The sequence below is a fragment of the Gossypium arboreum genome, chromosome 6, assembly GCF_025698485.1.
Source record: "Gossypium arboreum isolate Shixiya-1 chromosome 6, ASM2569848v2, whole genome shotgun sequence".
Classification (NCBI taxonomy): domain Eukaryota; kingdom Viridiplantae; phylum Streptophyta; class Magnoliopsida; order Malvales; family Malvaceae; genus Gossypium; species Gossypium arboreum.
The window spans coordinates 1,331,568-1,358,135 of record NC_069075.1 but is presented as its reverse complement, the minus strand read 5'-3'; the positions used below and the strand labels follow the sequence as shown (position 1 = coordinate 1,358,135).

Genomic DNA, 26,568 nt, shown 5'->3' with positions numbered 1-26,568 from the left:
ACTCTTAAATGAGGGGCAAGCTCATATTGTATTGTTTTCTTCATCCATAAAATTGGAACCCGAAACTTTGCTTAAGGAACATCGAGTTCTTTACCGCTCAACCCAATAGACCTTAGTGAATTTGGTTTTATTAATATATTAAAAGAAATTTTTCTATTTGGTTTGAAAAAAAATTAAAACTTTTTATTATCAATTGATTTTGTTCGAGTCCTTATGTAAATTATGTGTGAGTGCTCTTCAAATTTATTTTGATTTAATGTATACCATGTTTGAATTGTACTAGAATTATACTTTTGTCGATAAAAATATCATGGATGTTCTTATGTTAGGGGTTGAACTGTATTTTGCCCCCTTTATTCAAAATTGACAAATTAGTCCCTATACTTTAGATCATATAGCAAACGAATCTTTCTATTAAAAATTGGTCCCTATATGTCTCCATAAGGTACACGTAGCACGTCGACACATATAACTCTCTGATTATTCCGTCAACCACTCCAAAATTTTTAACAGTAAAAACGACTGAATTTTTTTAGCAGAAAGGATTAGCTTATTTTTTAGTCTAACTTACATAGACTAATTTACTAAAATTTTTAATAAAAACAAAAAAAAAATAATTTAACTCTTAATACATAAATTTTCCTATATTTTTACCTATTTTTATCTATATGTATGTATATTTGGTAATATCCTTCTAGATATAAATAATGTTACCTTCGGAAATATCATTATCTGCACATGAATTTAATCAGCTCCAAGTGCAATTGCCGGCAAAAAGCGAGCATGAAAACGACCCAAGATGCTTTGAATTATTAAATGAAATATAAATTTAAAATGTAATTTTTGTATTTTAATTTTAAGAATTTAATTTTTTATTTTTAAAATTATTTTAATTATTAATTATCGTTAAATTTTATTAAATTTATTGGTAAGACGTTTTGAAATTTAAAAAAAACTCATTTAATAACCATGTAATTAAAAAATAATGTTGTAATTAATTTTAATTTAACAAAACAGATAATTGTGTCAATAAAAGTAAAGGACTAAGTTCTTAAAATGAAAGTATGAGGGCTAAATTCTAAATGAATAAAAAGTACAAAGACTTACAACATACTTTAACCTAAAGATAAATAAATAAAAATAATATTAGCTCTATGTTTATAGAAAAGTATTAAAAATAAATTTTTAGTTGAAATGGTAAAAAAAGATAAAAGATAAAAGATAAAAGATAATAATAATAATAATAATAATTGTTTTTTAAAATAATTTTTAATTGTTTATCAACTGAGTTGATGTCGATTAACTTATGATAGTAACACTGATTGAGTTTTAGCTAAATTGGTATGGCATTGTTGTCAATGTTGGAGGACGTAGGTTTGACTGCGCTGAAACTCATTATCCTCCTATTTATGGGTTGGGGAGGGACTATGGGTAGTTTTAAGTATTATCTCAAAAAGAACAAATATAATTAGAACCTATAACTCAAAATCGTAAATTAATATAATGGTAAAATTATATTTTAGTCTCTTAAATTTTATTTTATTTTCTTTTCTTATAGCAGTTTTATGAGAATCAAAATATAATGTTGGTTACATACCCTTAACATTTTTCTTGGGTAGTATTTCATGAAAATGGAATGAATTTTGAAGTCCAATTGCTTAAAAACACCTTTAGGCTTTTCCATCCAATATTTACGTGGAAGGCATGCAAGCTTGCGGTGGAGCAGCACTGGTTTAGATGCAAATCAATTTTTTAAAGTCCGATCCGTATTCGAAACTGATCAGGTTATTGGTTCGTTGGTTTAATCAGTTTGACTATTTTAAAAGAAAATTTAAAAGTTCAGTTAAATCGTCGGTTTAATTAATTTTTTAGTCAGTTCAATAGATTTATATCAATTCTCGATCCAATCAATTCAATACCATTCTTCAAACCAATACTCCAACTAGTTTTCATTTCAATACCAGCTGGTCTGATCCGTTCAAATATCATTTATGCAAATTATAAAAAATATTTGCATTTAAATTAAGCGTTAGATGAGTAGTTAATGAAAAATTTTAATTTCTATTGGCTTGTGTTATGTAACACGTTAAACCCGATCCTACAATTGGATTCGAGAATGATATGTTACTATTTGAAAACAGTCTGACTTAAAAATATTTCAGCGGAAGCTCTGAATAATTATTATAAAGTTATAGTTATAAAATATATTTCAATTGTTATTTTACTAAAGTAAAAGAAATATCATCAATTTGAAATATTATACGAGACATATGGCTTATAAAGTAAGAAAGTTTCAGCACATGGAAGTAAGAAGGAGCTCACTAGAAACTCTCCCACAAGTCTATAACGTAAGTCCCTTACCCTTATCATTTGGACCTTCGTTATCTTCTTGAGCTAAAATAAGGATAATTAAACATATCATATATCATTCTATTAAATCTGATCATGCATGCAAGAATCAACAACACTTATATAGAATCAGGAAGTTTCTTTCCTTACACACCATTCTAACACTTATGCATGCAGAACAAAGAACACGTAAATGACTTGAAGAATAATAGGGTTGATCAATAATTATCAGTAAGCTGGAACTAACATATAAATTGGTGAACCTTACTTCAAAGAGGTTTTTTTGAACTTAAGTTTTCAATGAGTTTTTTAGAGAAAATCTTGGAAGGAGAAGAAATTGTAAAAGTATTCAGAAAGGCCATCTCTTAACCTTATATACATAGGCTTGGAGACAAAGATTAGTGGAAAAATCAGATAAATCCACTAACTCTCTTGATTCCCGTGATTAAGTGTTCTTAATTTAATTTAAGTCTTATCATCTACAGTAGTTTGGTTCCATTCTAACTAAGTCTCAACTTAACCTTATTTCCACATATTATTCATTAAAAATCTAGTTAATTGGATTAATGACTGTCATTTATGTCAAGGCTGAAATTTTAAATTTTGAAAAATATAAAGACTTAGAATGACTCAATTGGAGATTATGAACAAAATCTACAATTATATGCATAATACAAAACTAGTAATTGAATTTAATCAAACGGATTTAAGTGTTACTATTTGAGTTAAGACTAAAATTGATCAATTCGTAAAATATAATGACTAAATTTAATCAAATAAAAATATAAAAACTAAATCCACAACTTTCGTATACGTATTAATAGTAGAATTTAACCTTTTTTCAAACATGTTATGTCGATTTTTACTCATGTACATCAATGGCCTTACAAAAAAGCATTGTAGAAAGCCACTTGCAACTCATTTTTCACTGTGGGAACTATATGCATACAATCATCCTAAGGTCAAAAAAAATAAAAATCTTTACATTGGTTTGTGCCTGTAATTGCTTTGTAGCCCAATAAATTATCACTCGTCGCGATGGCAGCTTGATTGATCCTCGAAAATTTTTCTAATCCTATGTATCATCGTTTGCGTGCTCACACGTTGCTTTCTTGGTTGCTAGACAAGTCGCTGTTTGATTTTGCATCACCAACTTCGTCTTGAACAGATGGTGAAACTTGGATTGTTATAGCTTGAGGATCAGACTCCGACTCGGGGGTGTCGTTGTCTACTCTTATATCTTGTATCATTTTAATGGCTTTTTTCAAGTCTAATCTCTCGTCTGGGCTTGCTTGCGTGCAAAGCGAGCCTATTTGAAGGAGTTTCTCCATTTCTTGAAGCGATTTCGAGCCACTAGCGATCTCTGGATCAAATAGATTAGCTTGCTTACCTTCGTAAGTTGTCGTTGTCACCCAATGGACTACATCGATTCCACCTTCACCGTTGTCGAGATATTGAGAAGGGAATTTCCCTGTAAGGATCTCGAGAATGATGATTCCTAAGCAATATACATCACTTTTATGACATACTTTTCCATGTTGTATAGCTTCAGGGGTCTTGTAAGCAATTAGGGTATTCGCCCCTTCGGTGCTTACCATCGAACAAAACCCGTACTCCGAATGCAACGGTTGGTTATCTGGACCAAGCAGAACATTGCTCGATTTAAGATTGCCATGAGGCACATCAAGAGAAGCAAGTTCAACGTGAATATGATCAAGTCCCTCGGCGATTCCTTGCACTATTTTTAGTCTCGTAGGCCAATCAAGTGCAGAAGATGATGTTTCGTGATCACCTAGAGAAATTGTATGCATTTTTCATCAGAATCCATGGATGACGGTTAAGTATTGCAAACAAATATATATGAAGTTTTCTCATACCGTGTAATAGGTAAAGCAAGCTGCCATTGGCGACGTAGTCGTAAACGAAAAGCTTTTCTTCGACCCGGTAATGGTAAGCCAAAGGTGTCAAAACATTAGGATGTTTAAGCTTCCCAAGCCTTTTAGCCATGACATCAAACTCATCTTTACCTATTGAATTCATCTCTTTGGTCCTTTTCACAACCACGGCAAAACCGTTCGACATTGTGGCCTTATAGGACGACCCGAGCGCACTGTTTCCTAGTACTTGGGCTGTTGCTTTCATCAAACTCGGCAAACCAAACACACCCTTTTCGTCATTCACCATAACTAGCTCGGGCACCGCACCACCACGGACCATCCCATGGTAATTACCAGGCCATGCCTGATGGCTCGCCGTCTTTCGACCTACTTCTCTGATGGTGGCCGGCAACGAAACTTGGATTTCAACCGGCTCATTGGGACTTCCCCTTTCGACGTCAGCAGCCCCGGGGGCACTCTTTCGCTTCTTTCCTCTCCATTTCATTACAAAGAAGACAATCATTGCAAGAAGCATAACACCTAACGTTATTACAGCAGCAATGATCTTCTTAATGTCGTTTTTATCGTCTCGTCCGCAATCAATCCCTAATTGTGATCCACAAAGACCTGGATTCCCTGCAAATACATTTGCTTTGAATTTCGATAAACTTGAAGGAATCTCCCCTTCGAGTTTATTGTTCGACAGATTGATGGAAATCAAATTTTGCTTATGAAAATCCGGGATTTCGCCGGAAAATTGATTATTCTCGAGGCGTAAATGGATAAGACGGGAAAGTTTAGACAAAGAATCCGGGATTTTTCCGGAAAATTTATTATCCGACAACCAAACTTTTTTCAACGATCTCATTCCGGCGAAAAAATCTGACGGTATTTCACCGGAAAACTTGTTTTTCGACAAGAACAAAGATTTCAAATAACCCAAACGATTGATTTCCGGTATGTTTCCGGTGAAAGAATTGTTTATAACACTAAAAGATCTCAATTCTTTAATCAAAAGCAAAGCATCAATGTCGATCTTCCCTGATAATCCCATCCCTTCAAGGCGTAAACCCATTAATATCCCATTAAAACAAAGTAAACCTTTCCAATGACCCTCTTTATTACAAGGTACAGAATCAGAGTTCCAAGAATCAAGAGCGCCACCACCGGCATTGTCGAAAGATTCCTTAAGCTTCAACAGAGCTTGGGAATCCGACACTGCACACACCAATCTCAACAACAACGACAACAACAATAACAATAAAACAAAGAGAAATGGTCTGAAAAACCTTAAAGAAGTAACAATGGCGGCCATTACTTGAACCAAAAGCAAACACGGTGAAGCTTTGGGGTTGTTTTGAACAATGAAATCTCGGTGTTATAATTGTTGGAAACACTTGTTTTGATGATTTCTAGTGTTGGTTTTGATTGTCGTAGGGTGGTGGTGTTCATGGTGGTCGGATTGTTTTTGTCTGGTTCTTTTTTTTGGAAAGAAAAGGCTTAGAAACAGGGAAATGGCCTGAATTTTGAACAAGTCAAGCTGTGAAAAAACAAAGAACCCATTATTCACGCTAATATGTATGGATTGAAATGATGATCATTGCTCAAAAACTGGGGAATTGTTTTTGCCAATACTTTCTGCAGTAAAATAGTGTCTCCTTTGACTTTCATAAGACAATTCACTTTGTACAGGTTTTCATGATATAACATGCACGGGCGAATCTAGGCGGGTGGTGGCAGGGCCCTGCACCCTTAAAATTGAAAATTTTCTATTTTAACCCTTTAAAATTTTTAAAATTTTAAATTAGTAAAAGTAAAATTATAATTTGATCCCTAAAATGATAAAATTTTAATTTAATCCTTTAAAAATTACATTTTTACAATTATAAAAATTACAATTTAATTTCAGCCTCTTAAAAAAAAAATTGGCTTCGCCCATGATACCATGCCAGATAAATTATTTAATCAATAGATAATTCTTTTTTTCCAAAAAAAGAAAGCTTAATATATTATGGTACTTGAGTTTGGCACTTTTTTTTCTTATGTAGTTCTAATGTTATTTTTAATCCAATATGGTATATGTATTTAACAAAATAGTACATTTTGGTACTTGAACGTAATAATACTATTTTTTAGTATTTAATTGAGTTTATAGTTGATTTGATGAAAGACCTTAATTAGCTAAATAGTAGCAATTAACTTTTCATCAAATCAACCTTAAAACCCGAATTAAATATGAAAAAGTTAACATACTTACATTTGAGTATCAAAATATGTAACTTTTGTTAAATACAGGTACCAAACTGGACAAAAAATAACACAGATATCATCTTAAAAAAATATATCAAACCCAGATACCAAATAATATATTAAACTTAAAAAAAAAAAAAAAACTTTTTTGTGCCTAGACTTGATCTATGTTGGGTCTTAGTAAATTCAAAAACTGATTTTATTATTTAGAATAATATTAAAAGCAATGTCCTATTAAATATTTTTAAATTAAATTTAACTAAAATTTTTGTTCATTAAAAGTTGACAAAAAAAAGTCAACGGGAATTGTTCACGATGATGTTTAAATTGGGCTAGATCGAACTAGTTAGTTGAATTGAAAATTAAGCGGGATACAAGTATGAAGAAAACCATTAGATCAATTAATCTAGAAATTAGTACAACTGGTTAAACTAACAAAAAACCGATTGAATCAAATTTTTGAAATTTTAAAATATACTTTTTAAATTTTTAATAATTTATTTAATTGAACCGATTAGACCAATTCGACCAATAATTTGATTTTGAAAATCTTGATTGTTCATAATTTTCTCTCTTGCATGAGGAGTAACTAAGACTTTAGGTTGCCCAAACTGTACGAACAAATAGGCAAAAAAATAAAAGTAGTAGTCCATATACATTAGAAAAAAGAGTAAAATGATAATTTTTATAATAGTTGACATAGTTTAAAACGCAACATGGTATGTTCACTTAATTGATCCATTATAGCTTAAAATATTTGAAAAATTGATTTCGTTAGATAATATCGAAATGAGTTAAATCAAAACCATGAATTGGGTGAACATGCCATCTTGCTTATAGTCATGACGGCATGATTGAGGAGCGTCATAAACACGTCATGAAGAACATTCAAAACCACTAGGCTGAAGCAAAAGAATACAAGATCAAAGCAATGGCTAGCATTTATAGCCAGAAAATCAAGTGTGAGGGGAATCATGCCCATAAGGCAGAGGGGTCAATTGCTCAAGCCAAACGACCCCGTGGGCATGCAGTGATATTGATCCAGAGCTTGCACTCTCTCGGTCGATCGATACTTCCCTGATCATCAAAACACAACAAAAAAACACACCGTAGCGTTGTATGCTATAAATGGCGGTTGATCCCCCGGTTAGATTGAAGAAACGAGCTCTCGACAAAATCTTTCGAGCCTCAATCGATGGTGGGACAGTGGCAAGAAAATCCTGTTAACTAAACTTGATCATGGGTGGTTCGACTGAAGGCTCACTCGAAAAGTGAGAGGTTTGAATAAAAATATATGCTCGAAAAATGAGTTTAGATAAAAATATAAGACTCATTTTTTAAACGGATCGGGTCTCAGGTAAGGTTCTTTTTGCCCTGACCCGACTCGGCCCGAATTTACCAAAAAAAAATTATTGTTGTTTTGCCATTGTTTGGTTGTTGTCATTTCGATATTATGTTGTTACTATTTTGTTGTTATTTTTTAGATATTGTATAACTCTTATTTTATTGTTAAGTTTACTGCACTTTATTGAGAAACATTTATTTTAATGTTTTTAATACATTTTATATATTATAATTTTTAAATTTATTTTTATATAAGAAACTAATATAAAAAGTTTTAATACAAGCAGGCTGAGTTGGGCTCGTGTTTTAGAATTTTTATTTGAATTGAGTTTGGGCAAAATTTTAGATCAATTTTTCAAGTTAAGTTAGACTCAAACCAAAAAATTGGGCTTAAAATTATTGCCTCTACTCGACTTGACCCGGCTCATAATCAGCTCTATTGTTAACCATAATATTTTTAGTGTATTTTATGTATTATACACATAAAACTTAAATTATAATTAATATGTATACATGCAACTTTGATTTTAGTTCAATTTTACGCATTAAAGAAAAAAATATATCTATTTATTTCCATATCGATTCAATATAACTTTTTGTGTATGCAATATACCAACGTAAAATAGTAATAATCCGATTAATTTGATAATATTATCAATTATTTTAAAAATTAAATCAAATCACAAAATTAAAATTCATATATAATATTATACATTACATCAAAATTTATGTACGATTTATCGTTTTTCGATATTATAATTGTAATAAATCATACCTACCGACAGCAAAAAGAAAAAGTTTAAAGAAACATTCGTACGCACGTGGCATCTTCTGGTTCATTATTGACAAACACAAGTAGCATTGAGAGGTGACTTTATCTTTTTCCTTTCCGTCAATGATAATTTACTGTGTGAATTTTTTTATTAAATTTAATTATAAAAATATATAAATATTAATATAATTTTTAATACTAGATTAACGATAATTCGGTCCACAAAATGGACCCATAAAAATAAAATTTAACATGAAAATAGAAGTCCAAAAGACATGAAAATTTATTTATAAGTTTAAAACGTAATAGATCAAAAATCAATTGATATATCAACTCGAATAAATAATTGAATTGAGTTGTGAGTGAATTGTGCGGAATCGATTGAACTAAATTAAAGAACCGATTGAATCAATTGCATGAGTTTTTTTCTCTATTTTAATATATTATTTTTTATTTTATGATTCTTAATAATTTATTTAATTAAAATCAGACCGAACGATTGAATCGGTCGAACTGAGAACTGATAGTTTGACTAGTTTAATCATTAATCCTATTTTAAAAACATTGGTATAAATTTAATTAAATTTTTTATACAATTCGTATGAATTTTTAATCCAAAATTTATCAAGGATGTTTGGACTTGGGGCCGGTTAAGGTATCGGTCCAGAGAATGACATTGAATCGATTGGGTGAGAAATTACAGGTTGAATCAACTAAAAAACTAATTGAATTGACGATTGAGTTGAATTTCTTTTAAATTATATATTTAAATTTTTTAATAGTTTTTCATTAACCTAATCAATTTAATTAAAATTGGACTGAAAGATTGAATCAGTCGAATTGAGAATCGAGAGTTTGACTGGTTTAATCATTAATTCTATTTTAAAAACATTGGTATAAAATTAATAATTTTTTTGTACAATTCGTATGACTTTTCTATACAGAATTTATCAAGAAAGTTTGGATTGGGATTTGACCAGGTATCGGTTCGAATAATGACATTAAATCAATTGAGCGAGGAATTAGTATCTGGCTGGTTGAATCAATTAAAAAAACCAATTGAGTTCACGATTGAACTGAATTTTAAAAAAATATTTTTAAAAATTTTAATTTTTTATTAAATTGATTAGTTTGGTCATTGATAAAATTTAAAAAATAGATACGCTATTATTTCAATTAAAAATCTAATTATTTAATTATTATTTGTTTCTGTAATTATTGATCTAGTACTGGAATTTAATTCAATTTAACGATGAAATTATCTGTAATTAAACAAATCTTGGTTCTGATTAGTGCAAAAATTTCCCAAATTAGTAATAAACCACTTTGATTAGATCACACACATAGCTAACGCCCAACTTAAAAGGCCTCATTTATTTTCTATCGGTTTTATTATTTTCTCTCACTTTCTCGAGGCCCTTCACAGTTGAACCCTATCGAAGGAGGAAAAAAAAAGGGTAATTTTCTCGGTACCAAACAACCCGATTAATTTTCCCTGGGAAATCGCCTTGTAAAAGAAAATTAGACAGAAAATGCAGCACCAGAGGCTGAAGCAACAGCAACAAGCCTTGATGCAACAAGCTCTTATGCAACAACAGTCTCTTTATCACCCAGGCATCTTAGCTCCTCCTCAGGTTTTCCACTCTTTTGAATCTCTTATCTCTTTAATGAGTTTTTGATCCGGTTTTTAGGAATGATTTGTCGGATTTGGCGAAATCGTGTTTTGATCTTTCGAGCTCGTGTTTTTTTTTTTTTTTTTTTTTTGTAATTTGACTGGTGGAGCTAGGGTTAGTTGGGGAAATTGAATGCGATGATGATTTAGCTTTTGAGAAATAAGCTTCTTCTTTTTTTTCTATTGGTGTTGCTTGAATTCGGTGGATTTTGCTTCCATTTTTGTCTCTTTCAGCTCTTTGAATGCATTATTGATCGGAAAGTTGGATTTTTGCATTTTGTTTCTGGAACTTAAAAGAAGTCTTTGTCTTTGATTTCTTAATATTTTTAGATTTTCATCATTGATTGAAGTTCTGATGTTATTTCTCTTATATGATGTTGCAATTGGCAAGATAGTAAGTTTTGCTTGTGGTGTTTTCATTCTCATCTATGTGTGTTTCTCACTACTTTTGGTTTTGTGTGTAACTTACTGCTGATCCAAATCTTCAAGTTGTTTTGCAAATATTGAGAAATGATTGAATGTGGTTTAGTCCCCAGTTCCATCTCTCTTGTACTACCAATCCTTCTATGTTTCTATCTTGATCTTTTGCTTGCAAATATTGGGTAAAAATTGACAATTTCTTTCTTTCTTCCGCTCTGTCTTAGTTCAAGTGTTAGAGCAGAAAACATGGTTCCTGAATTTCATTTCGGGACTCTTTAGGTTTACATTGCTGGGATATAACAGCATGAAGCAAATTTATGAAGTACAGGGTACTTCCAATATATTTGATTCTCTCAAAGTTACATTTAGGGCAGACTACACAATTCTGCTAATGTACTTTCATTTAGATGAGGTGAAATATTTTGGTCTGGTTGTCACCAAAAAAACCAATATTTTTTTTTTTGGCTTTAAGTTGAAAGTGTTTTCAAAGAGGTTGGAGAAGTGATGCACTTGTTTCTGATGGTTGTAGTTAGCATCTCGTTTGTTTTTTATAGGTTGAGTGTTGGGATACCTTCAAAAATCCATCTTCTTTCCAGGATTTGAATGCTTTAGAGTTAAGTTGGGTGGGAAGGGACATTTTGCACATCATTTCTTTGTTTCCCCCTTTCTATTTTTCTATTTTTTTTTTCACTTTTTGATTTTGCAGATAGAGCCAATCCCAAGTGGAAATCTGCCTCCTGGTTTTGATCCAAGTACTTGCCGCAGTGTGTGAGTGTTTGCCTAGATATTTTTACTTCTTTTTTTTTTTTTTAAATTTCCTTTTTATTCTTTTGCTTTTTGTGTGTCTCTTATTTCCGTTTCTTGACTAAGCAACTTCCCTAGTCATTTTTATGCTTATAAGTATACACATTGGAGACACTTTCCTTCATGAATCTGGTGATTGAAAATGTCATTGCTACCTTAATGCTAAATTCTGAGCTATTATATGTTTTATTTGATGGTTGAATAGTTTTGGGAATGTAATAGATACTTTTTATGTTCTTTACTCTTTCTAACAACTCAGAAAGTTACTTATGGCCTTTTATTTTTTTTTTCTTTTTTTTTAAACTTCTAGCTTTTATTTTGAGAAACTGCAGGTATGTCGGAAACATCCATACACAAGTGACTGAACCACTACTCCAAGAGGTTTTTGCAAGTACCGGTCCCGTTGAAGGCTGCAAGCTTGTCAGAAAGGAAAAGGTATTGTTTTCAAAATAGTATCCTCTTTATATGCGTGTGTATATATCTGGAACTGTGAGGATGCTCTAATTGTGCAATGGTTTAACTTTCTTCACTTAGTTTTCTCCCTTTTCCTTTAGCCTATTGGTTTCCATATGATTGACATGCCATTTGTTCTCACTCTACTTATGCAGTCATCATATGGATTCATCCACTACTTCGACCGCAGATCAGCTGCTCTTGCCATATTATCTCTAAATGGAAGGCATTTGTAAGTATTAACTTTTAGTTTTTTTCGTCTTACTTTATTTTGATTGTGCTTTTACCTCATATCATGAAATCTGCAGATTTGGACAGCCAATCAAGGTCAATTGGGCATATGCTAGTGGTCAGAGAGAGGATACATCAGGCTTGTGCATGTTTTTGTTTGCAAAGTTTTGCTCTGATATACTTATGATGTGCTGGCAATTATTTTATAATCTACTTTTTGATACTATCATGATTGGTGCAGGACACTTTAACATTTTTGTTGGGGATCTCAGTCCTGAGGTTACTGATGCAATGCTGTTTGCGTGCTTTTCTGTCTATCCTAGTTGTTCGTAAGCATCTTTTACTTTGGTATTGATTTTTGTAAATGCATAAACTTTCAGGAAAACCTATTTGTTAATAAACCTTGATTACTGTATTCATGTTGCTTAAAGTAGTGATCAATTGGTGTCTCAGTGAATAACAAAGCTGATACCTTTATTGATTACAGGGATGCGAGGGTAATGTGGGATCAGAAAACTGGGCGTTCAAGAGGATTTGGGTTTGTATCATTTCGAAACCAGCAGGTACTGTTGCTTGGTTAAGTTTCTGGTGGCTTTTTGTGTTTCTCAGTCTTCCTTGATAATGTTCTTTTATCTATTGATATCAACTTTTTTTATCTGTCCAGGATGCACAAAGTGCAATTAACGACTTAAGTGGTAAGATTCATGTTCTTTGCTCAATAAATGTACTTCTTTATCTTCATTGAGCACACTTTAGCTCATCAAATAAGCTGTGATTTTTAGTGTATTTCATAACTTGCATGCTTTGGAGTAATCTTTTTTTTTCTGAAAAAGATTTTCCTTCCTTTTTAGTCTGTCATTCTTTCATGAATTTTTCTGCAATCACCTTGTTTATAGCATCAGTTAATTAAATTATTGCAGCTGAGCTCGCTGAATTGTAGTTAGCACTAATTTTTCAACAAACTGCGACTTGTATAGATTGCTATTAGTTGTTATTGCAGTAAAAATTCATACGAGCTTTGATTTAATTATATAGGAAAATGGCTTGGCAGTCGACAAATTCGTTGTAACTGGGCGACAAAGGGTGTCAGTAGCAGTGATGACAAGCAGAGCTCTGATGCCAAAAGCGTGGTAGAACTAACCAATGGCTCATCAGGTGTGTTTATTGAAGCTTTAAAATCAAACATTCACATTTTTATTGTTTCGCTAAATTTGTGCCAAATGTGAAATAAACTTACATATATTAGCTTGGGATACAGAGGATGGTAAAGAGACGACCAATAATGAGGCTCCTGAGAGTAATCCTCAATATACTACGGTTTATGTCGGCAATCTTGCTCCAGAGGCAAGTAACTATAAAGATCTTCAGAACTCTTTCTAATAAAGTTTTCAACCAATGATGATATGAGCTTGAACCAGCTGTCCATATTTGGACCTCAAGAACTCCCATGTTCTAATACCTTTCCAGTGCTTGCAAGAGTTGGTCTTGTGTTCTGCAAACTCCAGTTAACTTCGTACTGTAAAGGAACATGTTAAGTTCTCAAATAAAACCAATTATTTTTTATTCCTGCAGGTCACGCAAGTAGAACTCCACTATCACTTCCATGCTCTCGGTGCTGGGGTGATTGAGGAGGTCCGTGTCCAGCGTGATAAAGGCTTTGGCTTTGTGAGATACTGTACTCATGCTGAGGCAGCTTTGGCTATTCAACTGGGGAACACACACTCATTTCTATGTGGCAAGCAAATTAAGGTTTACTCTCTTCTTTTACTTAAAATTTGACTTCCTTTTCTATCTCAGAGACATGACCCTTTTTCCCTGGAAATTACAATCATGATCTATCATTACTTCCATATATCACCAAAAAACTAACTGAAATGTCAAACTAATAAATCAGGACGCATTTGGTAAAACTTCAACTAGACTAAATCTGGATAACTCTAATATAAAAACCTAACTCACACATGGGGAGGCTTGAACCTGTTATCTCAAAATTGCCTCTTTGCTGTTAAATCAAGGACCCATCGGCCATTTCAAAAAGGGTAAATTTCTTTTTGGAGCTTGAACTTGACAACAACTCTCACATTGGGGCTTGAATTTTAGGGTTTTCAAGGAAATATCATGAACTAACTTGGACCAAAAAAAAAAAAGTTTAGACCCCAGTGTTGGAACTGGGAACAATTGCCAAGGTGAGAAACTAACTTGGAAAAAAAAGTTCAGGCCTCAATGTGGGAACAATTACCAAGTTCAGGGACAAACTTAAACAAAAACAAAGTTTAGGCCTCAATGTGAAATTAGTTGCCAAGTTTAGGCCCTAAAAAGTAATTTAACCCTTTGAGAAATATAACTGTCTAAAGTAATGTGCATGTTTGAAGTCTTTGGAGGAAGATGTTCAAAAAATTCTTTGATAGGTTTTATGTTTATTGAATCTTTTACCCTTAAGTATGCTAGAATGAGCCATGGAATGAGTTCTATTATTGCCTAGGAGTCAAATTTTCATTAGATTCATTTTCTCTAATCTAAATTCTTTTAGTTGCAACTATAGTCTATGCTGCTCAGATTCTTCATTTTCTTGAGGTACTCATGCCCAACACTCGTGTTTAAGCCGATATGACCTCCAAAGATCTTTCAAATACTTTTAAAAACTTAGAAGAATTTGATTATAACTGTGTTAGATACATACCAGAAACCTGAGTTTGAGTAGCATAAGTTGTAGTTACAACTTCATTCAAAATTTAATCCCTTGGATAATTGGAAATTTACATCATTAATTTGTTTTTATGTAGTGTTCTTGGGGCAGCAAGCCTACAGCACCTGGGACAAGTTCAAACCCCCTTCCCCCACCTGCCGCCACACCTTTAGCCGGGCTTTCTGCCACTGACCTTTTAGCTTATGAGCGACAACTAGCCATGAACAAAATGGGTGGTGTTCACGCACTAATGCATCCTCAAGGACAACACCCTCTCAAACAAGCGGCAATGGGAGTTGGTGCTGCTGGAGCAAGCCAGGCCATATATGACGGTGGATTCCAGAACGTGGCGGCTGCCCAGCAACTAATGTACTATCAGTGATCAAAACTAGAGTTTGTGTGGTAATATATATTCCTTAATTTCCTGGCATTTGCAGGTTTTATTTGAGTTCTAAAGAAAAAAGCATTTAGGAGGCTTTTTAATGTGTTCTTCCTTTTTTTTTTTTTAGCAGCGAGATTGCTTTGCACCCTGCTTTTATTTATATATATATATAGCATACATATGTGTTTGCCTGATTGTATCAATCTCACGTATTTCTTGATATTATTTTGAGTTCTAAACGGCTATGAAGCTTTTTTAATGTATTTTCTCCCAATGAGTGTGTGTATATAATTTTCTCATATATATTCCATATGGTTCCCAATGAGTATGTGTGTATATAAGCAGATCACTTGTGCTAGTACTGCAATGCTTGGCCCGTAATAGTAGTTTGTAATTTCGTTTGAGTTCTATATTTGTAAAGGTTAAATTCTGGTATTAGTGCCTGGGAAAGTTGTGGATTTAGTTTCTATATTTTAATTTTATCAAATTCAGTCCTTGTATTTTTCAAATTGGTCAATTTTATATCCTATGCTTTTCAAATTTTGTTCCGACCCAAACAATAGCAATTACATTTAATTACTATTGTATTATGTATATAGTTGTAGATTTAGTTCATATTTTATAGTTGGACAGAAATGTCAGATGTTAAATCATTAATTGAATTTTTAGTAACATGTGAAAATAATACATTGACATGATGATAATATGTTTACCGTATTAAATTTTGGATTTTGGAATTAGTAGGTAAGGATTGATATTTTAAAATTTGAAAAGTATAAAGATTAAAATTACTTAACTAAAGTATAAAGGGTAAAATCATATCAAAATTAACCATTTCTAAATTGGCAAACTTTATTTAGTTTAAGGATGGGATTGTGAATCTGCAAATTTGCTTTAAAATTCAAAATTGTCAGTTTTCAGAATTGAAAGTTTTTAGAATTGAGTAGATGGTTGAATCAATTAGGCCATTAGTTTGTTTGGTTTAATTAAATAAATTATTAAAATTTAAATAAAAAAAGATTTAATCACCCAAGTCAACTTGTTCGTATCAATTCTAGATTTAATTCTTGAATCAATCGTTTTAATGACTTTCTTCAAACTAGTTCCTATGTTAATTTTTGATTTCAACAGATCGATCTGATCCGATTCAAATCTTATTGAAATTAGTTTATTATTTGAATATGAATAAATAAATTATCCATTCAATATTTGAATCTGTTAAATATTTACAATTAACAAATATAAAACTATTTTTAAATAAAATTTAATTTTATTTAAAAATTAAAGCAATACATTTAGATATCCGAATCAATATATTATTCCAAAAGTAAAATAAATTCAGTTATTCATTATTTGAATTTGCATTCATAAATAATACATATATTTAAGGATTAAAACTTGCATTCATTTGATTTTTTTAATAATAATTAAAATATTTAATTTTAAATATTATTTAAATTTAAAATATCTAAATCTACAAAAAAAAATTTGAATATCTACTAATATTTCGTACTAAACATTGCCATTCTAATTTATTCCATTCGGTTTTTTCTAATTTTGTATAAAAATGTTATTTCTATTTAATAATCATATATCTATACTTAAAAAAACTATATTTTTATTTATTAAAATTTTAAACATAAATAGCATTTACATTTATCTAAATTACATCGTATATAAAAATAAAACAAAATCGAGTTGAATAATATCTGAACTTCAAATATTTAACTGTTGGATCGGATTTGATCATTAAAACTCAATCTCGACTTATTTTTTAAATTGATTTATTGTTTTTGTCTAACTTCATATTTAGACCTAATATTTTTGTCTAAATCCTCTAAAAAATAATCCTCTCAAATATCGTGTAGACAAACATAGGTAAAAGTACCATGGAGGCCCTTGTATTAGAAGTTAGATTGCATTGTCTTCTCTACTCGAAAAATGGGCATTCATCCATTTGTACTATTAGAAACTGGTGTGACTAATGAAATAATCTAACAATGACAGATAGCATACCGTTTGTACCTCATACTAACGTACAATGACCAATTCTTAATAATTAAAATGGATGAAATTTTTTAAGAAAAAGATCAATTTGTTCTTTGATTGTACAAGAATAATTTACCCATTTTTTAAGTAGAGAAGGCAAATGCAATCTAACTCATAGTACAAAAATCTCCGTGATACTTTTACCACAAAAGTGCAGATTATGAAAAGAATCATGCACCTGTTACCCGGATTTAAGCATGATTATCGGTTACGTGCATGTATACGACAAGGATTAGATCATATCTTCATTCGATAAATGTTAGAACACGGATACTTGGGAAAAGAAAATGAAGAGTCGAAATAAGATAGCCGATAAATAAAAGGCAATGTGTACAGCAAATTTGGAATCTCTAAGTTGCTTCATCAGTCTTTTTCTAACCTAGCAATATATTTATCATAGAATTTACCTGCTTTTTCGAGGTCTCCGAGCTCGGTGTAACAATCGGCGATCGCTCCGTAAGCTTCCGTGTTTCCTGATTCCTCTCTTTCTCGATCGGAGATTGCTAAAACCATCGAATGGTATTTAATGGCGTCTCGATATTTGCCTTGCCTTTGCAATGAAGCACCTAAATAAACCAAAACTCATGTTTAGACTTCAATGCATATATCCCAAGTCCCTGGTATGTTATCGTGGTGCTATGCCAGAGGCAGACCGAAATGGTCGCTTAGGGAGCCTTGATCAACCAAAATTTTGAAATTTTTTAATTTTTCCCTTGAAATTGTTTTAAAAAATTCTCATTAAACTCCTAAAACTTTAAAAAATTTTATTAGACCCCCCAAAACTTAATCTCAGTATCCACCACTATGCTATGCTATTTTCAATGATGGTATTTTTTGTTAACGAATACATGGTTCTCGTTGGCACGATCTTTTGAGATTGAGATGATGACCTAATGGAGCAAGTGGTTGAGGCTCCTTGTTGGTACATTAAGGGCAAAGGTTCAAACGATGGATTAACCGAGAGATACGTACCTAAACCCCGAGCAGCCTTTTTCTCCTCGATAGGATCTTTTAGACTCTTAGCAAGCTCCCAGGCTGTTTGAAACTTGAGAAAAGCCTTCTCGTGTTCTTGATTCCTTAAAAAGTTCTTCCCACTCTTCAAACAAGAAATCAACTCTTCTTTTCTCGGATCCACGATTATGTCCTCTTCCGATATTCTTCCGACAACAGGTGCGTAACTCAGTGTGGGAGCATATGACTCTATCTTTGCCTGCCTCTTTAGAGCAGCATTGATTTGGCGCAGCTGCTCGTTCAGTCGCCGTAGTTCCCCTTTCCTTTGCCGTGCAAGCAATCCTGAGGTACAAATTGTGTTTTGTATGTCATTTTCAAAGCATTCAAAGTTGTATTACCGACGAGAAGCAAAGTCGATAAGAAAAGGGTAAACTATACCTTAAGTCACTAAACTATTAGTAAGTTTACGTTTTGGTCACTAAACTTAAAAAAGTTACAAATGGTTGCTGAACTATTCTAAAATTTTTATTCAATGGCTTAAATGAAAACTTTTGAATAATTCAGTAATTTAAATGAAAACTTTCAAATAATTCAATGATTATTTTATAACTTTTTGAAGTTAAGTGATTAAAACGTTATCTTACTAACAGTTTAGCGACTTTAAGTATAGCTTACCCTAAAAAAAATTACAGAGATATATACCTCCCACTGTCGCACCGATAAGGGCTACAAATAGAAGTAAAGGCATGTTGAAAATCGAGTTATCCACTTCACATGCTTCCGCCACGGCTTTGAAAGGAGCCGTATATATAAAGATGTTAGTTGCAAGAAATGCCGTCATCGGAACTCTTAACTGTAAACCTCCCTGCCCCAACACCAGCGGCAACCATTTAAAAAAGTTTAAAAGGCACAGGTATATATATACACACGTATACGGTAAAAGTATCATAAAGGCCCCTGTACTAGAAGCCGGATTATATTTTGCTCTCTCTACTTAAAAAATGAGCAAATTAGTCCTTATAGATCGGATCAAAGAACAAACTAATTCTTTTGTTAAAAATTTCATCAATTTCTACTATTAAAAACAGATTCATGTACATCAACATGAGATACACATGACATGTTATGTGTCACTGCTCGATTGTTTTGTTAGCCACGTCAGTTTTTCCTAGTACAAATGGACAAATGGATGAAATTTTTAATAAAAATGATCAATTTACTCTTGATCTAACCTACATAGATTAATTTTTCCATTTTTTAAGTAAAGGGGACAAAATGCAATCTAACTCTTAATAGAAGAGCTTCCACGATACATTTACGACAGATATACACACACATATACATTCGTATTGAAATAAGCTTAAAAAACAAAGCTAACTAGCTCGATTTTTTATACCATGATTCAAAACTAAAGATAATAGTAAAAAAGCTGCCTAGAGGACTCACCATCATACCTCAAGAGCAGCTAAATGTTGTGCAAATTCATTGTAATGCAATGAAATACGATCCGAGACCCGATCTCCGACTGACTCTTGGAGATGGGGTAAATGCCGCTCACCCGTTTCTCGGAATAGACGATGAATCTCAACCGGCTCATTAACATCTTTGAAGGATGATCCAAAATTTTCTACTTTACATATAAAAGATGACAGCTTCTTCCCTGTTTTAAAATCATCAATTTTTTTAAGGATAAAGCACATGAACATGGCATATAGCTAAATTAAAAACAACCCCAAAAGCTTACATTGTATCCTCATGATAGTTTATTCCACCACTAACTCAATTCTATTAGTTTCAATCCATTGTTTAGCTAATTCTTCAAAAAACCAATTTTCAAAACCTTAAATTTATTTCCAATTTTGCATAAAAAATTCATATTTTTTTCCAAGGACAAAACACATGAAACACGAAATATAGATAAATAAAACGATCCCAAAAGTTGCATCTCAATGCCTCCAAATTTATCCCAATTTTGCATCAAAAATTCAATTTTTTAAAGGATAAAACAATGAAATATAGCTAAATTAAAAGAACCCCAAAGTTTACATTACAGCAAAACACTCACAGAAAAGTTTTTCCTTTTAAGAAAATAAAAGAAAAAAAAATACTTAAAAATGGGAAAAGAAAAAGTGATGGAGCACTAACCATGAAATTGGGGCTTGGTGAATAAGCTTGGAGGAGTAAGAAAGCAAGAGCAATGGATTATCATGGATGCCATTGCTTTGGATAAAGAGTTTTAGATTCGATAAAATTAAACGCAGTGTTTTATTATTACGTAACGTGTTGAGAGCATTGAAAGACATATATGACCTTGGAGTTTTATCAACATCACGCTTATGCCATTTTGGTTCGAGTTATCAAGATTTATTCGAATTCAAAATTTGAGAAGGTTTAAATAAAAATATTAAATTGAAAAAATAGTTTTTGACAAAAGAAATAGCCCGAGATGTTAGAACTATTAATTGAGCCGAATTCAAACACTGTGATACTTAATTCGAGCTTGAGTATAAAAATTGATAAACAAGCTTAATTGATTCGAATTTGAGTAGTTCGATTATGTCTCGAACTAAACTCATACTTAAAAATTGATGCTTAAATGAGTTTGGGTATCAATATCCAAATTCCCAGTTGAGCTTGAACTTGCTAGTATTCAAACTTGACTCTATTGCACCTCTACTCGTAACACGACTTAATATATAGTATAGATTTTTAATTGGAATATCATTCTTTTAGAAAATAAAACAAAATGCATAAAAATTATTATTAACTTAAATGCACACAATTTTCAAGGTAAATGTACTTGAAAGGTCCCTCAATTATAAATATCTGATCAAATTAATTTCACTATTATTAAATGAGTAAACTCGGTCCATATAGTATTAAATAGAAGAAAATGAAGTTAAATTAAAATATAATTAATATTTATTGTATAATAGAGTTAATATTTTTGAAGTTTTTATAGTTTTGCAATTCAAAAATATAATTTTCAAGATATTTTTTATACAGTAAAGGATAAATCTATTATAATTTGGACTTATTTGATTCTTTTTAATAGTATAAAGATTAAAATCTATTTAATAATAAGGGACTAATTTGATCCAGTCTCTATAATACAGGGACCTCCCAGAGATTTTGACCAAAATTTAACATCATCGTAATCATATATAATTATTTTAATATTTTCACTTATTTATTGCACATAAGACTCTTCGTTTTTATTTAAATTTGAGTTCAGAAACATATATATATAACCTTTCAAACCCTCTTCCCCCATTTGATTCGCCGGTGAATATGTATCGTGGCCGCGGTCGTACCACTCGCGGCGGCCGGCCCTTCTATCGCGGAGGTTATTCCGATCAGAGTAGCAACCCCGTAAGTTCCTTCTCTAACTTTACCAATTACTCCTTTTTTTACCTTTTCTTTTGATAAATTACTGAAAACGGGTTTAGTTCTTAGTAATAATTGGAGGCGCTTGGGTTGCTAAGTTTGAAGAAATTTTTTATTCACCGATATTAAATTTAATTTATATAATTAACATTTAATTATAAAAAAGTAGATTTATCGAGCATGTTTATCATTGTTATAAAAGTATTAATAAATTTAAAAATTTTGGTTAATTATGAGGTTTTTTATTATTATTATAATGGAATCTTTTGTTTTAACTACGAAATCATGTTTTTTTTTTTTTAATTTCTATGAATGGATGGTGCTAATGCTTTTGGCAGATTTTTCTGGTATTGATGTTTGGAATTAGGTCATAAGTGATGAAAAAGTGTTTTTTTTTTCTTGTTTTAAAATAATTTGATTACTTAGGATTATGGAATGTCCGAAGGCCGAGGAAGGCGATCTCCGAACATGTCACCGTGGAGTGGGTCAAGGCATTCTAACCATGAAAATGCTGCCGTTTATAGGCCGAGAATGCCGTTGCCTGTCGGTACTGGATTACAAGGGCAAAATGATACACTTGAAACCCAAGGCACCTCAGATGCTTTATCTCATTGCTCGAGTTCTATGGGCTTAAACCGTAGTGTAGAAGGAGAAAAGATTGAACTTTCCTTAGTTGAGGAGACCGAGAGTTGTGCTGTATCTTTACTGCATCACGATCTTTCCCACAACGTTAACATCTCCGGCTCGGTAGACAAGTCTGAACCATCCCAAGAAAGGAATCCCCCCCAAAGTAGTTCAGGTATTGATGATTCGAATCAAGTCGAGTGCCAAGCTGTGATCGAGCATTTCGACATTTGCTTGCCCAAAATCGGAACTCCCGTCATGCTTAAACCGTCTTTGCTTGTAAAGAACAGAGAAAAGAGGAACGAAATCAAACGATCGGCAGAAGGTCAAATAGGAAATGTATTGAGACCCGGGATGGTGCTTCTAAAGAAATATCTGTCTTTAGCTGATCAAGTGAGGCTTGCCCTATATATGTTTTTAAAGAATTCTCTTGATAATTGCCACCATGCCTCCAATTTAATCATGCATCTTATTTTTATGTTAATCAGAGTCAGGTGCGAGTGTCAGATATGAGTTTGTGTCCATACCGATTATGGTCAGATTTTTTAAAAGTTTCTTCTTTTTATGTATTTCGAGAGTCTTTAAGAGGTCATATCTTCATACCCCACATGTTGGACATAGGTGCTTTTAAGAAAAATGAAATGTCGAAGCAACATAGTCTTATTCAAGTAAAGCTTGTCTAAGCGACGGTTCTCATGGCTTTAATAACCATGATGGAACTTGCAGCAACCATAGGTACCTGTATCAAACACTCGAGTCTAAGTAACCGAGGTTGTTGGTGTTTTCTATATGTTTTAAAGTGAATTCTTACCATGTTATAAAAAGTTGATTGCAACCGAGACTTTAATCTCTGTTACTTTACTTTGCATCCTCATATATGTGTCTAGGTCAAAATTGTAAGAGCCTGTCGAGCTCTGGGTTTGGGCTCAGGAGGTTTCTATCAACCAGGCTACCGTGATGGAGCGAAGTTGCATTTGAAAATGATGTGCCTTGGTATAAACTGGGATCCTGAGACAGGTAATTATGGAGATCTCCGACCAATTGACCGTGCTGTTCCCCCTGGTATTCCTCGCGAATTCTTTCAGTTAGTTGAGAAGGTGATAAAAGATTCACATTCCCTCGTACAACTAAAGACCAAGGTTAGCCATGTAGAACACATTCTCCCATCGATGAAACCAAATATCTGTATCGTGAATTTCTACTCGGCAAGCGGTCGACTGGGTCTCCATCAGGTCTGCTCTTTTAAACCATTTTTTTATCGTAGAAAGTCCTTGCCGGTATCCAACTCTTTCAGTTTTAATCGAATCACAATGAGTTTTATCGTGCTGGACAATCATTTCTCTAGGATGGCTTAAATTTAATTTTACTCCCATTTGGCGTATATCCTTTCCATCTCGACTTAAAACTCGGGTTGTGTTGTTTGCAGGATAAGGATGAAAGTCCGGAAAGTCTACATAAAGGATTACCTGTGATATCCTTTTCCATTGGCGATGCAGCAGAATTTTTATACGGTGACCAAAGGGAAGTCGACAAGGCTGAAATGGTTGAACTTGAATCTGGTGATGTGCTTGTATTTGGTGGGAGCTCTAGACTCATCTTTCATGGCGTGACTGCAATTAAGCAAAAAACTGCACCCGGGAGTCTCTTGGAGGAAACGAATCTCCGTCCAGGTCGTTTAAATCTAACTTTTAGAGAGTATTAAAATCCTGTATAGACATTTGAGCTACAGTCAGTCTTTCTAGGCATTATCTTTTATACAACTGACTCTTCAAGAAGAAATATCTAAGGTTATTTACCATGTGTGATTTCTGTATGAACTTGTGCCTAACAATAAAAGAAACATGCTTCGGATACGTTGAATTGGACAGTTCTACGAGTTCAAGTCTTATTCCATGTTGATGATCTGCCATAATCTGAGACCCCATTTTTCTGATGCCCTGTTTTGGCAGCCAAATTTCAACAGCCATAACCAAAAAGCCTGTGTTTAGCCATGGTTTCTTGATTTGCATTGCACTCACCAGCCAGTCAACTATGACTCGAGCCTGAAAACCCTATCTGATTTGAGAACTTTCCCAAGCCGATACTGAAAATGACCTGAGTCTAGAATGACTTGAACCAAGTGCCAAACCCCAAAAATGATCTGAAGATTTGACTTGAAAATCTTAAAAGATTCGAACCTGGAATGATCTAAACATGAAATAGTTCAAAAATTTTAAACCCAAATAGACCTAGCTTGACCTGCCCAATTGAGTTTTAGGCTCCTTTTTCTGCTTATCACACCTGTGTGAATGTGCATGGCTAGTCCCACATGCAACTGCATTTCACACAAGCAGTGTAGCCAACAACAGATTTGATCATGTAAAGTCAACAATCCAACTGCCCAGCACAAACCCAAACCCAAAAATAACCCGAATATGAAATGATCCAAACCCAGAATGACCCAAAACTAGAAATGTGAGATGGAGTGAGGGTATTAAACCGATCCTTTCAACCGGTTCATCTCAAACAAGCAATGTAGCCAATAACAAACAGATTTCATGTGACAATATGCAACAACATTCACATTGAATTTAAGAGAAAGTTCTTTGGATTACAATCTAATTCACAAGAATCTAATTACCAGCACAAAGTACACACACATGAAAACTACACTTGAAGAAAAAAACACTACCAATTCCAATACAAATCTAATGTCATTTTTACTCTTTACCCACAAATAAACACACAGAAATCTAAAACCTAATCAAATTCCAATTCTAAGAAACTTAATTACTACTATCACTATTCTTGTTATTATTATTAGCTTTACTATGATGATTACCAGAGTTGAAGATTCCAACACCTTTTTTCCCTTGCTTCAATTGTGAAATCTCTAGTTGAGTCTTCATGAAAAACTGCATCCTCTGCAACTCAAGCTCCTTAGCAAATTTCATCCTTTGTTTCTCCATTTCGACCACTTGTTGAAGCTTTGCGGTCTCCGCTTGCTCGTAAGCTTCACCGAACCGTAATATCGCCTGAGTCAGTTCCTTAACTGAGTTCCCCCATTTTCTTCTTTTTTCACCTGCATTAACACTCTTATTATGAACCACCCTTCTTGCCCTTTTTCCGGTTGGAGGTGGCGGTAAACTATCGAAAGAATCTGCATCATCGTCACCGTCATCATCATCACCCTCAGAATCCATATCCACTGGACCTTGTTTCCTTTGATTCTTTAATACAACCATTCTTGGTTGCTTTTCTTCTTCTTCTTGTTGTTGCTGCTGTTGTTGTTGTTGTCGAACCTGAGAAACTCGAAATGGGTTCAAACTGGACCGGATCCCGACCGGAATCCCCATCGGTACTTTAGACAAAAAGTCAGCACTTCCACCACTACTACTACCACCACCACCGGAAACGGCCGCCGTAGTATTAGCAGAAACCTTCGCTGTTGGCCCTATAAGTTGATCCAATTTCTCAAAAAACACCCATTTACTCGGTCCACCACCGGCGGCAACCTTAGCTTTCTCTAACTTATACTTCTTCTTCACCGTATCGATTCGATTCTTACACTGTATATCTGTCTTAGGAGTTTTTGTATAATCCTCTCTGCTACTCACAATGTCCGCCACTTCTTTCCAATGTTTCTGCTTTAAATTCCCACGGCTGAGCTCCAAATACCTCTCTCCCCACGCGTCGATCAAAACCTCCGTGGCGCCTTCGCTCCAGCAGTCCTCCCTTCCACCGCCGTTGCTCTTCGGCTTCTGAGGCGGCGGAAGTGCCAGCACTATAGCCTTCTTGTGCTCATGCGGCTCATCCGTAGGTGGCGAATTTGGAGGAGGAGCAGCGGCTACCGTTACGGTTGTACGACTATTGGACGCCGGTGACGGCGACGACGGCGATGAAGATCCGGTAGCGACAACCGACGGGTACGATTGGATCTCTTCGTCTTCCTCCATTTGAGATCCAGAAAATTCGATGATTGAGAGGAAAAAAAGGAAAAAAATTAGGGTTTCGACGAGATTTTTTTTTTTTTTGGCTTTTTATTTTCGGTTTCATTTGTTTTTTTATTATCGGTTGACGGTACGGAAACTAGAGTGGGGCGGGAAAGGAAATGACGGCGTCGGTGCAGGAGGCATTGCATAGGGGACACGTGGAGAGAGAGGATGACGTGGAAGGATTTGATTGGAGAAATGTGGAGATTCCGTCACCGGCGTTAAATTTGGTAATATCGGTTTTGTTTTGAGCGTTCATTTTCCGATGGTGTACCGAAATTACCCTTTCTTTACCCAAATTGTAAATAGCTCTTTTGCTGGTCAACGTCAACACTCAAAGTCAAAA

At 33.4% G+C, this 26,568-nt stretch overlaps 5 protein-coding genes across 6 annotated transcripts; 2 read left to right on the top strand and 3 right to left on the bottom strand.

Annotated features, from left to right (window-relative positions):
- Window positions 1–3,446: 3,446 nt before the first annotated feature.
- On the bottom strand, window positions 3,447–5,541 carry LOC108458752 (pollen receptor-like kinase 3). The gene is made up of 2 exons (XM_017758151.1): window positions 4,227–5,541; window positions 3,447–4,141 (listed from the first exon to the last, which is right to left on the bottom strand). Exons 1-2 carry the CDS (start codon window positions 5,539–5,541, stop codon window positions 3,447–3,449), a joined length of 2,010 nt encoding a protein of 669 aa, XP_017613640.1.
- A 4,375-nt stretch (window positions 5,542–9,916) lies between these two features.
- On the top strand, window positions 9,917–15,531 carry LOC108460894 (oligouridylate-binding protein 1B-like). The gene is made up of 12 exons (XM_017760591.2): window positions 9,917–10,226; window positions 11,391–11,452; window positions 11,821–11,923; window positions 12,097–12,173; window positions 12,250–12,311; window positions 12,414–12,501; window positions 12,660–12,735; window positions 12,837–12,867; window positions 13,208–13,327; window positions 13,431–13,516; window positions 13,745–13,921; window positions 14,956–15,531. The coding sequence occupies exons 1-12, from the start codon at window positions 10,125–10,127 to the stop codon at window positions 15,238–15,240; spliced, it is 1,269 nt and encodes a 422-aa protein (XP_017616080.1). The 5' UTR covers window positions 9,917–10,124; the 3' UTR covers window positions 15,241–15,531.
- A 1,979-nt stretch (window positions 15,532–17,510) lies between these two features.
- Window positions 17,511–20,515, bottom strand: LOC108458449 (protein FLUORESCENT IN BLUE LIGHT, chloroplastic-like). 2 transcript variants are annotated; one of them, XM_017757852.2, is made up of 5 exons: window positions 20,386–20,515; window positions 19,695–19,900; window positions 18,943–19,105; window positions 18,262–18,582; window positions 17,511–17,855 (listed from the first exon to the last, which is right to left on the bottom strand). In XM_017757852.2, exons 1-5 carry the CDS (start codon window positions 20,456–20,458, stop codon window positions 17,653–17,655), a joined length of 966 nt encoding a protein of 321 aa, XP_017613341.1. In that variant the 5' UTR covers window positions 20,459–20,515; the 3' UTR covers window positions 17,511–17,652. The 2 variants fall into 2 exon arrangements, with proteins under 2 accessions (XP_017613341.1, XP_017613342.1); XM_017757853.2 differs by having other exon boundaries at window positions 18,943–19,093.
- Window positions 20,516–21,436: 921 nt separating this feature from the next.
- Window positions 21,437–24,104, top strand: LOC108460510 (uncharacterized). Its single transcript, XM_017760024.2, has 4 exons — window positions 21,437–21,612; window positions 22,054–22,644; window positions 23,139–23,483; window positions 23,678–24,104. Exons 1-4 carry the CDS (start codon window positions 21,532–21,534, stop codon window positions 23,951–23,953), a joined length of 1,293 nt encoding a protein of 430 aa, XP_017615513.1. The 5' UTR covers window positions 21,437–21,531; the 3' UTR covers window positions 23,954–24,104.
- Window positions 24,105–24,784: 680 nt separating this feature from the next.
- LOC108460511 (trihelix transcription factor ASIL2-like) lies at window positions 24,785–26,568 on the bottom strand. Its single transcript, XM_017760025.2, has one exon. It carries the CDS (start codon window positions 26,184–26,186, stop codon window positions 25,017–25,019), a length of 1,170 nt encoding a protein of 389 aa, XP_017615514.1. The 5' UTR covers window positions 26,187–26,568; the 3' UTR covers window positions 24,785–25,016.

Coding starts and splice junctions, on each gene's coding strand:
- LOC108460511 (XM_017760025.2), bottom strand. CDS start 26,186: ATGGAGGAAGACGAAGAGATCCAATCGTACCCGTCGGTTGTCGCTACC.
- LOC108458752 (XM_017758151.1), bottom strand. CDS start 5,541: ATGGCCGCCATTGTTACTTCTTTAAGGTTTTTCAGACCATTTCTCTTT. Junction 4,142..4,226: donor CTTGCTTTACCTATTACACG/GTATGAGAAAAC, acceptor CAATTTCTCTAG/GTGATCACGAAACATCATCT.
- LOC108460894 (XM_017760591.2), top strand. CDS start 10,125: ATGCAGCACCAGAGGCTGAAGCAACAGCAACAAGCCTTGATGCAACAA. Junction 12,502..12,659: donor TCTGTCTATCCTAGTTGTTC/GTAAGCATCTTT, acceptor TATTGATTACAG/GGATGCGAGGGTAATGTGGG. Junction 13,922..14,955: donor TATGTGGCAAGCAAATTAAG/GTTTACTCTCTT, acceptor GTTTTTATGTAG/TGTTCTTGGGGCAGCAAGCC.
- LOC108458449 (XM_017757852.2), bottom strand. CDS start 20,458: ATGGCATCCATGATAATCCATTGCTCTTGCTTTCTTACTCCTCCAAGC. Junction 19,901..20,385: donor CACCAAGCCCCAATTTCATG/GTTAGTGCTCCA, acceptor ATTTTAAAACAG/GGAAGAAGCTGTCATCTTTT. Junction 18,583..18,942: donor TATCGGTGCGACAGTGGGAG/GTATATATCTCT, acceptor TTTGTACCTCAG/GATTGCTTGCACGGCAAAGG.
- LOC108460510 (XM_017760024.2), top strand. CDS start 21,532: ATGTATCGTGGCCGCGGTCGTACCACTCGCGGCGGCCGGCCCTTCTAT. Junction 21,613..22,053: donor CCGATCAGAGTAGCAACCCC/GTAAGTTCCTTC, acceptor TTGATTACTTAG/GATTATGGAATGTCCGAAGG. Junction 22,645..23,138: donor ATCTGTCTTTAGCTGATCAA/GTGAGGCTTGCC, acceptor ATATGTGTCTAG/GTCAAAATTGTAAGAGCCTG.